The sequence below is a fragment of the Pteropus vampyrus genome, unplaced genomic scaffold (assembly GCF_000151845.1).
Source record: "Pteropus vampyrus isolate Shadow unplaced genomic scaffold, Pvam_2.0 Scaffold46, whole genome shotgun sequence".
NCBI classification, from domain to species: domain Eukaryota; kingdom Metazoa; phylum Chordata; class Mammalia; order Chiroptera; family Pteropodidae; genus Pteropus; species Pteropus vampyrus.
In genome coordinates this window covers 5,908,725-5,923,424 of record NW_011888827.1, presented here as the reverse complement: position 1 = coordinate 5,923,424, position 14,700 = coordinate 5,908,725, and the positions used below count along the sequence as shown (strand labels likewise).

Sequence of the window (14,700 nt, the reverse complement as noted above, 5' to 3'; positions counted from 1 at the left end):
TAGAGATCTACCTGAGATTTTAGGATTAAAACCTTTTCCACCTTTAAAGACAAATCTATATTCTGCATGTTTTTTTCAGTAAGTGTTGTATGTGTATTGTATTTTCAGCTTTAAAGAAACTCAATGATTTGAACAAATCGCTAGCAGAATATTGTCAGCAGAAGTTGTCTAAAGATTTTAAGGCAGAAATAGGGCAACCTTGTTGTGCTTTTTTTGCAGGTAAGTTGAAGTTGGTGCAGTCTTAACTTTACTAGAACCGTTTGTTTCTTGATATTCAACCCTTATTTTTTAATCTATATTTTCTTCCTGATGTTTAAACAAATATTTTTTCACAACTGAGATTAATTGACTGCTTAATGCTTTTTATTCTCTCTCTGTAACAAGGAAGCTCCAAATGATAATTTTGTACCTAAACTTCGTTAAACTTTGTTAAATGCGTTTTCTTTCCAGAATTTTTGATAATGTTAAAATAAATTAGATAATGGAATACCTGTTCACTGCAGATCCATTGTTTCTTCTGGTCACCCTGTACATATTAACTTTGAAAATAAATTTGATGAAACACTTTAATTTCAACACAAGACTTTTTTTTACTATTTATTTTTTATATGATTTTACCAAGTATCAAGTAAAACAATCTGTCATTATTGGTGAGAGCATTATAAGTCTTCCAGATTGATAAGCATGTTCAAGTTTATTGTCTTACCTTCACATTCTGTTTAAGGATAGGTGATAAATGAAATCTTTAATTTATATCAGATGCGAAAGTATGGTGCTGTAAAAATTTTGGAGATATTCTAAAAATTGATTTTGAATATTCTCCTTTTAAGGATTTCCAAATGAAACACTAAAGGCATCATCTGGGGAAGAGAGCAAATTTATTAGCTACTTGACAAATGATGTCTTTTTCAAGATAAAATTTCCAGTGTTAATAGAAGGGAAATATTCCATGTTATAAACTTTGTGTTAAATCTAGGTGATGGCAGTTGGTATCGTGCTGTAGTCAAGGAAATTGTACCAAATGGAAACGTTAAAGTACATTTTGTGGATTATGGAAACATTGAAGAAGTTACTTCAGATGAACTCCAAATGATCCCAACAAAATTTTTAAAACTTCCGTTTCAAGGAGTACAGTGTTGGTTAGTAGGTATGGTGCAGAATAAGAAAACTGTCTTAACTACTTTCTTAACTAACTATAATTTTAATACTTTGTGTAAATTAGAAGATCTTGCTTTATAATATAAAATTTAGAAACGTATTTTTTAAGTTACTGTCCAGAATGTCCTGTTGATGTCAAAGTAGGGAGACAGCTGCTTTTCCATACTTATGACAAGTGAAAATTGATGCCTTCTCTTGAAGGCATTTTGCAGGATTCCTTAAGAGCTTCAAGTATTTCTACCTTTTGTGTGTGTGTCATAGCAATTTTACTTTTAGTAATTTATCCCGAAGAAATAACTTTGGAATTTCACAAAGTTTACCTACAAGGAAATTCATTACACTGCTGTTTATAATAGCAAATCGACCTAATTAATCAATACTAGAGGATTGGTTAAATGATACCGCTCCATATAATGGATAATGGTAGTAACCTTTTTCTTAAGGTTGTTGTGAGGATTAAATGAGTGTTCAGAATAGGGCTCGGCACTCAGAAAGTTCTATTTAACTGTTTGCTGTTGTTACACGGTCATTAGAGTGACATTAAATATGTGTAATTGATAAGAATTGTTCATGATTTAAGTGAGGAAAGCAAGTTATAAAAGAGGACAGACTCTGGAACCAACTCTGCTACATACCAGCTATGAGATCTTAGGCATATTATTTTACCTCTGTGCTTCCACTTTCTCATCTGGCAAATAACAGTATCTTCCTTAAGTCATTAGGAATAAAAGATTAAAATATGAAAAGCAGTTAGTGCCTAGCATAATACCCATAATAGCTATTATTACTATAAAAATTTATGAAAGAAATATGAGTATATATGTGCATGTGTGTATTTCCATATGTACGTAAAAATTGTGGAAGGTTGGATAGCAAAATGAAAGTGGTAGTCTTGTCTGGAAGCATAGACATTTTCATTTTTTCTTTTGCTTATCTGTTTTCTATCTGCTTATTTTACCCTATATATGTTTCAAGTCATTGTTTTTAATTACCATGTTTTATGTCAGTGCTTCTTAAAATGAGGCCCACAAACTAGCAGCAGCAACATGAGAAGTTGTTAAAAATGTACATTCTCATTTCCTAGTCAAGACCTACCACTACATTGAAAATGTATTTTAATAAGCCCTATAGGTAATTCAGATGCACACTCAAGTTTGAGAATCACTGTGATGAAGATAAGGGTATAAGCCAAAATTATCCAAGAAAAATAATTTTTGGTTAGTTTAAAATGACATTTTGAAATTATTAGAAAACTGTCCACAAGGGTGAGATTGTATGGTCAACGTCTTCCACCAGCAAAACTGTTAATTCATCATTGTGTATTAACAGAACATAATGGTGGCTTCTAATAGAAATAATCCTATTTTTTGCCTATTGGAAAAATGCCAGGCGAAGATACATAAGTACAGGAAGTAGGAAAGATCCTGAGCTAGATATTTGCATGTGCATTGTTAACTCAAGCCTGGAGGATGGAGAAATAAAACAGTATTGGGGGGAAAAAACTCAGCTTTGCTGACCTGGGTAGTATGCTTGGCAAGGACACAGTCCTAGATACTATTGAAGCAAAAATGCAGCTTGGGCCCAGAATTCTTTTTAATGCTGTTTTTTTTTTTTTTTTTTTTTTTGCCAGATATACAGCCTAGAAACAAACACTGGACTAAAGAAGCCATAGCAAGATTTCAGATGTGCGTTGCAGGGATAAAACTCCAAGCCCGAGTGGTTGAAGTCAGTGAAAATGGAGTGGGAATCGAACTCACCGATCTTTCCACCTCTTATCCCAGAATAATTAGTGATGTTCTGATTGCTGAACATCTGGTTTTAAAAACTAATTCACCACAGAAGGACTTGCCAAGAAGCAGACCTGTCAATAAACATCTTCAAAGTGGTGGCCTGGGGTGTCAAGGTAACATTTCTTAAGCATTTATTTGTTATTTAAGTTTATGTTATCCTTCGCTTTTATAGGTTATGAAAATTGTTCTATCCCAAATGACAGTTTTCCTGTAGAAATATGCTTTGTGGAAATAGGTTAATAGCAAGCTACTAAAGTTCATTTAATATTAATTTATTTAAACATGGTTTTACTGAACACTGTCCTTATACATCATATAGCTATCTATCCCTTAACATTCAAATAAATTTTAAGAATTATGTTAAATATACTACAGAAGTGGAACTGTACTGCAGGAATACAATACTACCATACTCCAGGGGTGCAGTAGAGGAGTGTAGTAGTTCAGGGATTCTCACTATAGATCAGACTTTTTGTAATGCCCACGAAATCCTTCAAATTGAGTAGACTGTTTTGTGAAAATACAAATTTTCATTTTGGGAACTTGGGAATGTTAATAATCAAAAGTTGACAAAAAATTGAGAAAATACATATATTCTCTCACAAAGAATACTAAATTGGATTTATTTTATGGGAGACCTATGTTTTTGTTCATTTTCAGCTATCTCTTCAGCTGTGCAGTGGAGGACAATAGAATTACCAGTTAATAAAACTGTACAAGCAAGCATATTAGAAATCATAAACCCAAATTTATTTTATGCTCTACCAAATGAGATGCCTGGTAAGAAAATAAAATTTGAGACCTACTTATGCTAATCTTTTTAACTATGTGATGAAAGTGCTTATCTGAACCCAGGAAGTGAGGAGGAGGAGAAAAGGAGGGTGATGATTTAGTTTCAAGATTTTAAGAAAGAGTTGATTATAACACTTAACGTGAATTTACTTATAAAAACACAAATGTGAATGAACATGAAGGAATGCCCTGTGTTCAGCACCTGCCCCACCTAATCTTGATAATCTACAGCTTTTTATAACAAAACAGTGTCTTTAATTACTGTAACTTTTTCTTTAAAAATATATTCTATCTATATTGAATTGTATTTACTGAATTAACCTACAGCCATCTAAGAGAATTTAGATGTGTATATATATCTATTTCAGATATATTGAGAGATACCTATTTTAATTAGTTTATAGTTATAGTGTTACTGTATCTTTAGAAACTTGGAGAAATGTTTTACACTGAACCTAATCAAGAAGAAAAGTAGCATATAAATATTTCTAATTTTCCTTTTTTGTTTCATGGAAATTTACAATTCAGGCTTCTCTTCAATGTATTTGAGTTTATTCTTGTGTAGAAGGTGAGTTAATACAAGTTGGGTGGTGGCTATTTGGAAGAGTTTGCAGGTACTTTAAGGCTGAAAAAATGAACTTTGTTTCATATTGTCAAACCTAGAATTGTGATGAAACCAGTAATTGCTCTTAAATTTATCTCCGCTATTACAAATCAGCAGTCCCCAAACTTTTTGGCACCAGGGACCTGTGCTCCTATGAGAATCTAATGCCTGGTGATCTGAGGTGGAGCCGAGGCAGCGACGCTAGCGCTAGGGAGCAGCTGCAAATACAGATGAAGCTTCGCAGGCTCGCTGCTCACTCCTGCTATTGTGGCCCGGTTCCTAACAGGCCACAGACTGGTACCGGCCCGTGGCCTGGGGTTTGGGCATCCCTGTTACAAGTATCATCCTAAATCTATATAGTAGAAAGCTGGGGTTTAGGATTATTTGATCCTGATGACAATATATGACATGATGAATTGGAAGTACTTCATTTTATTAACTACAGGCACAGCTCAGAGATAATAATGCAGGTTCAGTTGCAGACCACTGCAATAAAGTGAATATTGCAATAAAGCAAGTCACATGAACTTTTTGTTTCCTAGTGCATATAAAAGTTATGTTTACACTATACCGTAGTCTTTTAGGTGTGCAATAGCATTATTTCTAAAAAGAGAGTGTACATAACTGAAAAGTACTTTCTTGCTAAAATATGCAAACCATCATCAGCATCAGCGAGTTGTAATTTTTTTGCTGGCGGAGGGTCTTTCCTTCAGTTTATAAAAAGCATAACATGTGAAGTGCAATAAAAAATGAGGTAAACCTATATAACACACTTATGGAAAAGTACACAAAACAATTGTAAAACTGCAGCTTAATAAGTTGTCATAGAGTGAACACACGAGTGTAACAACCCCAGTCAAGAACTTGGGCCCCCGGAGCTTCCTTCGTGGGCCCTTCCGTATTGCATCCCTTTGGCACAAGGTAACCGATAGTGGTTTTATTTATTTTTTAAGTATAATGTGTTTTAATACCTACAGGGTTTTTTGAGTGATTAGAGTTGACATTCTTTTGTATACTATATTTAAGTAGAATTGAAAAATTTTCACAAAAGATTGCTTTTTATATATTTTAGAAGATCAGGAAAAACTGTGTATGTTGACAGCCAAATTATTAGAATATTGCAATGTTCAGGAGAGTCAGTCATCCTACAGACCAAGAACTGGAGATGCATGCTGTGCCAAATACACAAGTAAGATTCTTTTATGGAAAATATTAAAGGGGAAATACTGTGTTCTCTTTTACATGAGATTATATAGGTCTTGTTATTTTAGATGCATGCGTATTCCATTTGGTTAGATAGAGAAGAAAGACAGGATCATGGGTTTAATTCAATATTGGGATTATTCAACTTTTCTATTCCATAACCATAGATTATATCTAAGCAAGGAAATAGGTAGAAATGTACAAATCTGTTACTACTTCTAGATAACCAACTCTAGATAATGACACACTATATGGTGGGTCAATAATATTATATTTCTATATGGAAAGATTGCAATTTATAGAACTCAGTGAATATACTAAAAAAAAGAGATGCGTGAGGGAGTCAGACTCATTGTACTGGATATACTTTAACCATTCTGCTGTTTAATACTTCATTTTAACAAATTTATTTTGCTAATATAACTGAATATTTTGGGGCAGAAATTGGGTAACTGTAAATACTTTAGCATGAATTTTCAGGACTAGAATTCTGGGGTCAAAGGATGTAAATTGTTTTGTAAGTTCTAGAAGCCTTTTTGCTCTCTGGGCATCTTAAAGAAATGTCTGTATGTGCCAGAGGTTTGTGAGGAGGCAGGTGTCATCATCCCCTTGCTAACAGTGAATTTAAAATGCGTTTGATCAGTCGCCCAAATAGTGTTCACTGTTAAATTTTGATTTATGGTTTCAAAATGTGTTATGCTTAGTTTTATTTTTCTTTCGTGACAGCTGGATCTGTACTTTTCTCTTCTTTCTTCCCAATCGCAATATGTCATAATTTTTGATTAGGTTAAGTATTCCATATTACTTTATTAGGATTGCATAAACACTGTTCACAGCCTAGCCATGTAGTATGCACCCGTCTCTCGATTTATGCATTATTTTTTTACGTGAGGTTTTTTTATACGTGGTAACTATTCCCCATTACATGGACTGTTTATATGCAGTTTCATTTTACATGTTCTTTTTCATTTCCATTATTAATGATTATTCTTTCTAAAAAACAATAGCTTAACTCAGCAATGTACAAAGAACTACTACTTACTAACACAATTATTAATGATCTTCCCTTTCTTTGGATGGCAAATAAAAAAGCATGGGAGGCTACTGATGTTTTTCGGGATTGGTTTTACAAATGTTTTGCTGTAGAAGCTGAAAATTATATGAAGGAAAAATGTCTTCCTTTTAAAATACTTTTCGGTAATGCACCTGGTCATCCACACAGTTTAGAACATCTAAATTAAATTATGTTATTTTTAAATTACATAATTTAATTTAGATGTTCTAAACTGTTTGCCACCAAATACAACTTCCTTGATCCAACCTTTAGATCAAGGCATTATTTCCACCTTTAAGATTAATTATATTAAATAGACTTTTAATGATATTTTTAATATACTTGAAGATAATCACAGTTACAGAAGCCCGGAATAAATACACAGTTATAAGTTGTATCAAGAATATTGCTTTAGCTTTGAGTGATATAAAGCTGTCAACTGTAAATGTTTGCTGGAAAAGTAGTATGACCAGAAGTGGCTGTACCAGGGAATGTGGTTCCAACAACTGAGGAGGGATTAACTGGCATCATTAATTTATTATTAAATGAATTTCAAGAAGAAGGCTCTGACTGAATGTAGATGATATTAATGACTTACTGGTTGATTACAAATTAACTGATAATGAGTTAATTCATTTAATATTTGAAGCCCATCCTGCCGATGAATATGGCAGTGACCTTCAACCAGTTTCATTCACTGCAGAAGATATTTACAGAGATCTTCAGTTGGCCACAAAACTGGAAACTGAAATTCTAGATATTGATGCAAACATCCAACGAGCCTTAAAATTTCAAAACAATTTTTTTAAATGTTGCAGTGAATATTGAAGAATTAATGAAAACTTAGCAAAAGGGATTGGAAAAAGATCATCTAAAAACATAAACGTAAATAATGGAACCAAAGTAGTAGTTCCAAATATTTCAAGCAGTGAAGACAGTGACTTTGTGCCAAATAAAAAGAGAAGGTTGATTGCTTTAGATTTACAGTACAGACACCAACAGCGAATAAAATTTATTTTGGTTTTTCTGAATTTTTGTTAGTATTTCTTTTTTTTTTTGGTGAAAATATGTGAAATATTTTTATGACTTATATTGGCCTATTTCTTTAGTGTTTTTTTCCCATACTAGTGAACTCTTTTTTATACGGTTTTCTTCAGAGTAAAAAAAAGATGCGTGGAATAGATAATCTGCATAAATCGAGGGACAGGTGTAATGTAATTGTATTTCTCTCTTGAAGCCTTCGTTGTTGTTACTGGTGTTCTGTGTACTTTCACTAACTCGCTCCAGTTCCCTGTGTTAGTGTAAATTCTCTCAGTGAACCCTTCATGTTCTTTATCAACTTCTGCCATGTTGGAGGCATCTCCAGCCTTCTGACCCGGTCTCATCTGGACTGCTCGTCCTCCGGAACCGAGCTGTCATCCTGGAGTTTTTCCTTCACCATCATGCCGGGGATTGTTTCAGCACCTCTCCTCTTCATTTCTTGGATTTCTCTCTCACCTCGTTAGGATTTCTCCCTTCCTCACCTCACCTCATTTGCTGGATCCCTTACTTTTGATTTACTCTAGTATTTGAGTATATCACCCTCCAGAACCTGAGAAAAGGTACATGTAAGTGAATTTTCTGTTACCTCCTATGTTTGAAAAAGTCTTTATTCTATCCTAATAGTAAATGGATAGCTTTCTTTGATACAGAAGTCTAGGCTGGAAATCATGTTTTCCCTTAAAATTTCGAAGGCAATGCTTCTATTTATTCTCTTCTAGCCATTGGCGTTGCTGGTGAAGAGATAGATGTCGTTGAGATTCTCCAAACTTTGTACATATATATTTTTTCTTTCTGGACCTTTTAGTAGTCTCTTCATTCCATGTTTTGAATTTTGTGATGTGACTTATTATTGGTTTTCTTTTCAACATTGTACTGGACCCTTAATTCATGAACTTCAATTTTGAAGAATTTTTCTGAATTATTTTTTATTCTCTTTCATATTTTGTTCTTTGGGGATCTACATGTATTTTAATGTTGGACTTGAATTCTTATGCCTAATTTCCTCTCTTCTGTTTTTCATCTTTTCTGTTTTTTTAAGAGATTTTCTCAATTTTATCTTTTAGCTTTTCTTATTTCATTTTTGATAACACATTTTTAGTTTTAGTGTGTTTTTTTTTGTTATCTCAAATGTGTTTTTAATACTGTCTTGTTCTTGTTTCAAGGATGGAAGGTCATTAGGATGTTAGTATCGTTCTTTTAATTTTCATGGTCTTCATCCTCCTCTGTTTCCTTGAGTTCCTGTTTGTTTTGATCTTTCATGTTAGCAACTTTCTTCAAATATCTGATGATCCTTTGCTGTTCAGTTATTTAAGAAGGGACACTAGGAATTTAATTAGAAGTTTCTTTGTGCATGGGCAGAACTTGTCTACTAGTGGCCTTCACTATAGGGTGATCTGGCTCTGCCATTTCACTGAGGACTCACGTTGGTATCTTGATGTGCTTTTGCTTGGGATTGTTGTCCCCTGCCTGGAGTGCAGAGCTTGCCTGAATGCATTCTAGGTAAACTCCTTCCTCTGTTCTGTTTCACGTTCCCTAGTCTACAGTCGATCGGGTCTGTCCTTTCTGGAGAAGAAACCTCTCATCCTCTGCCAGTAGTTTGGAGCGGTTGCCTGGAAAGGGGGAAGAGCATTCCATGTGAATGTTAAACTGATTATGCTCTTTAGCAACTTGAACAAAATAAGTTATTATGTGTAAATGCATATATAAACTAAAGTATATTCGCATGTCTTTGGGATGTAACTGCTTCTTCTACCCAGTCCTTATTTCAGCTTCATCTTTACTCCGACTTTTGAATGAGTAGCACCAATTATTGAACCTTGGTTGCTTGGGGATTTGAGATGCAAACTGGGATGCTTCTGGGTCTCCCTGCGGCCAGCTTTGGTTGGGCTCTGCTGAATGATTTCCATCCATGCATCTGTTTTCCAGCTTCTAGTAGTCCATTGTTTTCTCCTGTTCTCCAGCTTTGTGGTTATGCCATTATTGTTTTAATCCTATAATTGCCTTTTTATTTTAGTAGGGTTTGGGAAAAGTAGAGGTGATGCTTATATTTAATCTGACATCTTGGCTTGAGATCAGGTACCTTGTGAATTTCTAAGTGATAAAAATGTAACTGTGAATAACCGTCTTAAGAGAAGGAGGGAGTCATTGAGTATAACTTCTTGAGATTCCATTTTATTTTCAGATGATGATTTCTGGTACCGTGCCATTGTTCTGGGGACATCAGAAGCTGAGGTGAAAGTGCTCTATGCAGACTATGGGAATATTGAAACTCTCCCCCTTTGCAGAGTGCGGCCGATCTCTGCCAGCCACCTAGAACTTCCTGTCCAAATCATTAAATGTTCATTTGAAGGTAGACAATTAAGTCTCTTTCCAATTTGGGTGTCTCTGTTTTTTTTTCTATTTTATAGCTCTGAGTCAAATGGGTATTTCCGGTAACTGCCCAGGTTTCTAAATATCAAGCAGAGTTTACAAAGAAATCTCATGTCTTTCATTCTTCCTTTTATTCTCAAAAAAAAAATTATATTCTATTGGTATATCTTTGTTTTATAGACATTTGGATGACACCATTTTTTGGCTACTTTACTATATGTACTATTAATATGCATATATATTGAGCTCTCCAGTTGGAATTTGAATAAAGTGAACTAAAATGTTCAAGGAGCTTTTTTTGCTTTTACTCACAATATCTTTACCCAGAAGTCCCAGTGGATAATAGCACCCTGATTACCTCAGTCTTTTTAGTTTTGACTCAGAGAATTGGAAATTATCTTTATTATTGCCTTCTTCTCCCATTAGAATATATGTCCATGAAGGCAGCCATTTGCCTGTTCTGTGCCCTTTATTCCTAGATTACTGCTTGACACATGATAGGGATCAATGAATGTTAAGTTTAATTTTTTTTAAATGCAGTAGCAGTAGTACATCAAAGTATACCTAAACCCAGCTAAAATCAGTGGACCTTTTTCTTATTATTCTCGCTACTTTAAATGTTATCTTCTTTAAGAGACTTAAAGATTAACTCTAGTATTCATTTTTTTTTCCCCCAGGACTAATGGAATTGAATGGAAGCTGTTCTCAATTAATAATAGAGCTACTAAAAAATTTCATGTTGAATCAGAACGTAATGCTTTCTGTAAAAGGAGTCATCAAGAATGTCCATACAGTGTCGGTTGAGAAATGTTCTGGGAATGGTGCCATCAGTATAGCTGATAAGCTGGTGATGTACGGTCTGGCAAAAAACATCACGTCTAAAAAGCAGACTACTTCATATAAAGGTATTTTTTTCAACTTTGATAACTAACGTAATTGTAATTAAGAACAGATGTAGTCAGTGTAGTTGACTTGATCCTTCCTCACTCCCATGGCCGTTTTCCCTTCATCCTCCTCCTCTATAAATCCAGTGGCCCGGCTCCAGTTCCTTTGGCCACGGCAGAGGAGCCGCCCGGGTGTGGATGGAAGCAGGCCTCCCAGTCCAGATTGTCCTTAGGCCAGGTGCAGCAACACTGTCACTAGAATTGATGCCAACCATTCAAAGTTACTTCCAACTTGCTTTTGGTCTTGATCAAAGTGAGGAGAACTCATATTTTTGAGATTGGATCTTACTCGTGTTTCATAAGGTAATGATTTGGCAGGCCTGCCCCCAACCAAAAAAAGAGATTCAATTGGCGGAAGACCTGAAACCTTGGAGATGAAGGCATTAATTTAGTAAAACCCAGGATACAGTGGCAGATAACATGAAAGCCTAAATGAAAAGTTAATTGATCGAGTCTTTTGTGGTTGGAACCCGTGCCTGAGGGGCAGATCTGTTTATGTTCAGATGCCAGGATTTTTGTTTTTCATATCATATGTTACCTAATAGCTTTTCATGTTTGCTTTTAGAAAAGATGTACAGGATGAATTGCTGCTGCACGGAGTTACAGAAACAAGTGGGTAAAATTTCCTTTAAGTGAAATTATCCTCCTAACATTTTGAGAAATTAAATAATACTGTTTTTTTCACCCATAGGTTGAGAAACATGAACAGATTCTTCTCTTCCTCTTAAATAATCCAACCAATCAAAATAAATTTATTGAAATGAAAAAATTGTTAAAAAGTTAAGTAAGTTAAATTTGATATTTTGCTACTTCTGTAACCGCCAGGAGGACATCTCCAGTCCTGTTGTGAGGGTAGAGCTAAAGGAGTGAAACACATCCTTGTAAGGCTGTAATTTATTTTGTGACTTAATAATCTGAGGTCTGGCTATAATGTTTTGCTGTCTTCCTAAGTTTGATTCGATAATCTGCCTTGACACTGCTGATGGAACTGTGCCCAGGGGTGGTCCCATTATAACCACCTTTCCTTACTGTTGTTTTTGAGATTATTCATGTTGTCATGAGGAGGGACTTGTAAAAATTGTTGTGAGGTAAAGCTTAGCCTGAAATTCTTTGTGTCTAGATGTAAGATTAACTCTCACTTGTGCTCATTGCTGTAAAAATGTTAAGCGTTTTTTGCGAAGAGGTCCTGTGGAGCCAAGAATAGAAAACAGGCTTCACTGTCAGCATATTTCAAAATGAAACATATTCTCTTCTTTTGGCTGTGATGATTGTAGCGGTAAAAAACGATATGGGTGAGTTTAAACAATAGTTCCTCTGCTGTTGTCTGGAATCCTTTGTTCTAAGATGGCCCTCGGAAATTACTTTATGATCAATAGCCAGTTAAAACTTCTGATCAAAATGAAGTCGTCCTTATCACTTTGAGTTGATATAATTCCAGCTGAAAGCAAAGGATCTTTGATGTAGTACGTGCACTCTTATTGGCTAAAGTGCAGTTTATATCAGAATGTTTATAAATAGCACGTACTGGTCTCTGTGGGCAAGGCAACTCTCAAATGGGTACCTGTTGGGTCCAAACATTCTCCATGTAGTAACGTATGGTTGTTTTGTTTCTGTTTCTAAGAAAGCACAGCTAAGTCTAAGCTGAATGTCATTAATGCAAGATTAACAGTTTTGATTCTCATTTATTTCCTTTATAAGTTTTGGATTATTTTTAACAAATGCTGACTTGCCATTACCCCCTTTCAGTCTTTTCTCCACACATTGTTTTAATACTGACTGCTGTTTTGTGTATTTGAGTTTAAAATCTTAAATTTCATGGTAATTTTAATTTCATAGCTTAAGGAACATGCAATGGCATGAACTTCTGGAATTTAGTCCTAGCACCAAATCATCTTATTTTTAATCAAGTTGATTAACTTGTGTGCGGTTTTCTTTTTATCTGTGTAATAGGCTTTTTTCCATAAAGATGCTGAGAGTGCTTACATGAAACCTATTTTCTGTTGTTTCTAAATAGATTGAAGAGATTTCTTAAAAAAAAAAAAAAAAACTTGATTTAAAGCATAGTAGTTGAACTGTCTTTTCCTTTATTGTGGGACCAAATACATATTTCGTCTACATTTGAATACAGTGTATACCTTACATGTGGGTAGTGCCTTATTTAAAAAGCATTTTACATCTAGTCACATAGTTCATCTTCACAATACTCTTGAAAAGAAAGTAAGACCCCATTTGATAGATGATGAAGCTGAGGCTCAGAGAGGTTAAATGGCTGCCCAAAATCATACACACAGACTGGAAAGTAATTCTTAGGACTCAAAGCTGGGTTCTCTCTACTGCCCCCTGCTGCTTACCTGTGTGCTACGCTACAATGTCTTTTCAGATTAGATCAACTCTGAAGGGCGTGCAGCTTAGGTGTTATTGGAAAAAATTACATACCTGGTTACTTAAGCATTCTTCCTTCATTGTAGTGAAAATGTAGTTGAATATTTAGTACTTTAAGTTATTCTTCCTAGAGATAATGTTTCACATTTAAGTGTTTCATCGTCTCTGGAGAAATTCGTTTTGTTAGTAATTTAATTGTAAAATTGCTAAACTAGGAATGATGTGATGACGAGAACATATAACTCTGTAATCTGTTGCTCAGAAGTGATAAATATGTACTGCAGCGTACAAGTTAATATAAAATACTTCTTATGTTTGAAGGAGAGTACAAACAGCTATATTTTCTATTTGTATAGAGGGGTACAAACAGCTATACTTAACATATAGCTGTTATGGTGGTGGTGAATTTTTTTTTACCTGGAAGACATAACTTAAATTTGTAATTTCAGTTAAAGTGACTATTTAGTTTGCTTGTACTTAAGATAGAAATGAAGAACCACGGTGACTGAGTTTTTATGTAAGGCATAATGGTAGTTGATTTTTCTCTTTCAGAAGCAGTCTCTTGGAGAAACACTTGTGAGACTGGAAAACAGCGAGGGCTAGACTTAGGAGAGTAAGGACAGCATCTCGTGTTTTTGTTTACTGGAACCTTTTCTTTGTCTACATTTTCTCTAATGACCTCCATTTTTGTTCATTTAACACTCTTCTATTAGATTGGGTAGTTTTATTTTTTTCCTCTTAAGTTCTTCCTTCCAAATAAATGTCTTGCATGAAAGATTCATACCAGTTCATGGGAATGTTGGGAAGGGATACTTAGGGGCTTCCTACTGTATATAAAACTTTTTATTACTTAAAGGTATGAAAGGAGAGATGACTCCATGTTAATACTGGATAAATCTAGTTGATGGATACACGAGTTTTATTATTTTTTGGACTTTTCTGTATGTTTGAAATAATAATACAATATGCTCACTCTCCCTGTCATCATCTGCCTCTTGCACATAATAAATGTTCTTTGGTTTATTGTTGCTTCAGTCTCTGCCTTTCTTTTCCCATCCACTCTGAGGGCCTCAGCTTCTTTCTGTCCATCATGACTTGGATCATTTCTCCTTTGGTCTCTGGGCATGGAGTCTGTCCTTGGACTCGGCCAGGCCAGCTGGGGAAGGAATTTTCTCTTACTGGCCCTACATCCATACCCTTCCAGATTGGTAGCCACTTAGATTTTTAGTACAGATATAAGTAGCCATTTTCTAAAACACAGATACAGTTAACAATTTAAGTTCAAAATATAAATTAGAGTATGTATTTTTCTTGAAGCACATAATCTTAAATTCTCCTGAACTCCCCTGTACAGAATGATGG

At 34.7% G+C, this 14,700-nt stretch overlaps 1 protein-coding gene across 1 annotated transcript in view; it reads left to right on the top strand.

Moving 5' to 3' along the window:
• TDRD1 (tudor domain containing 1) overlaps positions 1–13,975 on the top strand; it is a 47,459-nt gene extending 33,484 nt beyond the window's left edge. Inside the window, exons 17-26 of the mRNA XM_011359262.2 lie at positions 109–219; positions 977–1,147; positions 2,789–3,061; positions 3,609–3,728; positions 5,417–5,533; positions 9,825–9,992; positions 10,690–10,917; positions 11,522–11,568; positions 11,648–11,735; positions 13,891–13,975. Of these exons, the coding sequence (XP_011357564.2) occupies positions 109–219; positions 977–1,147; positions 2,789–3,061; positions 3,609–3,728; positions 5,417–5,533; positions 9,825–9,992; positions 10,690–10,917; positions 11,522–11,568; positions 11,648–11,735; positions 13,891–13,955 (1,388 nt within the window). The 3' untranslated portion in view covers positions 13,956–13,975. The remainder of the gene's footprint in view (positions 1–108; positions 220–976; positions 1,148–2,788; positions 3,062–3,608; positions 3,729–5,416; positions 5,534–9,824; positions 9,993–10,689; positions 10,918–11,521; positions 11,569–11,647; positions 11,736–13,890) is intronic.
• The last annotated feature ends 725 nt before the right edge of the window (positions 13,976–14,700 follow it).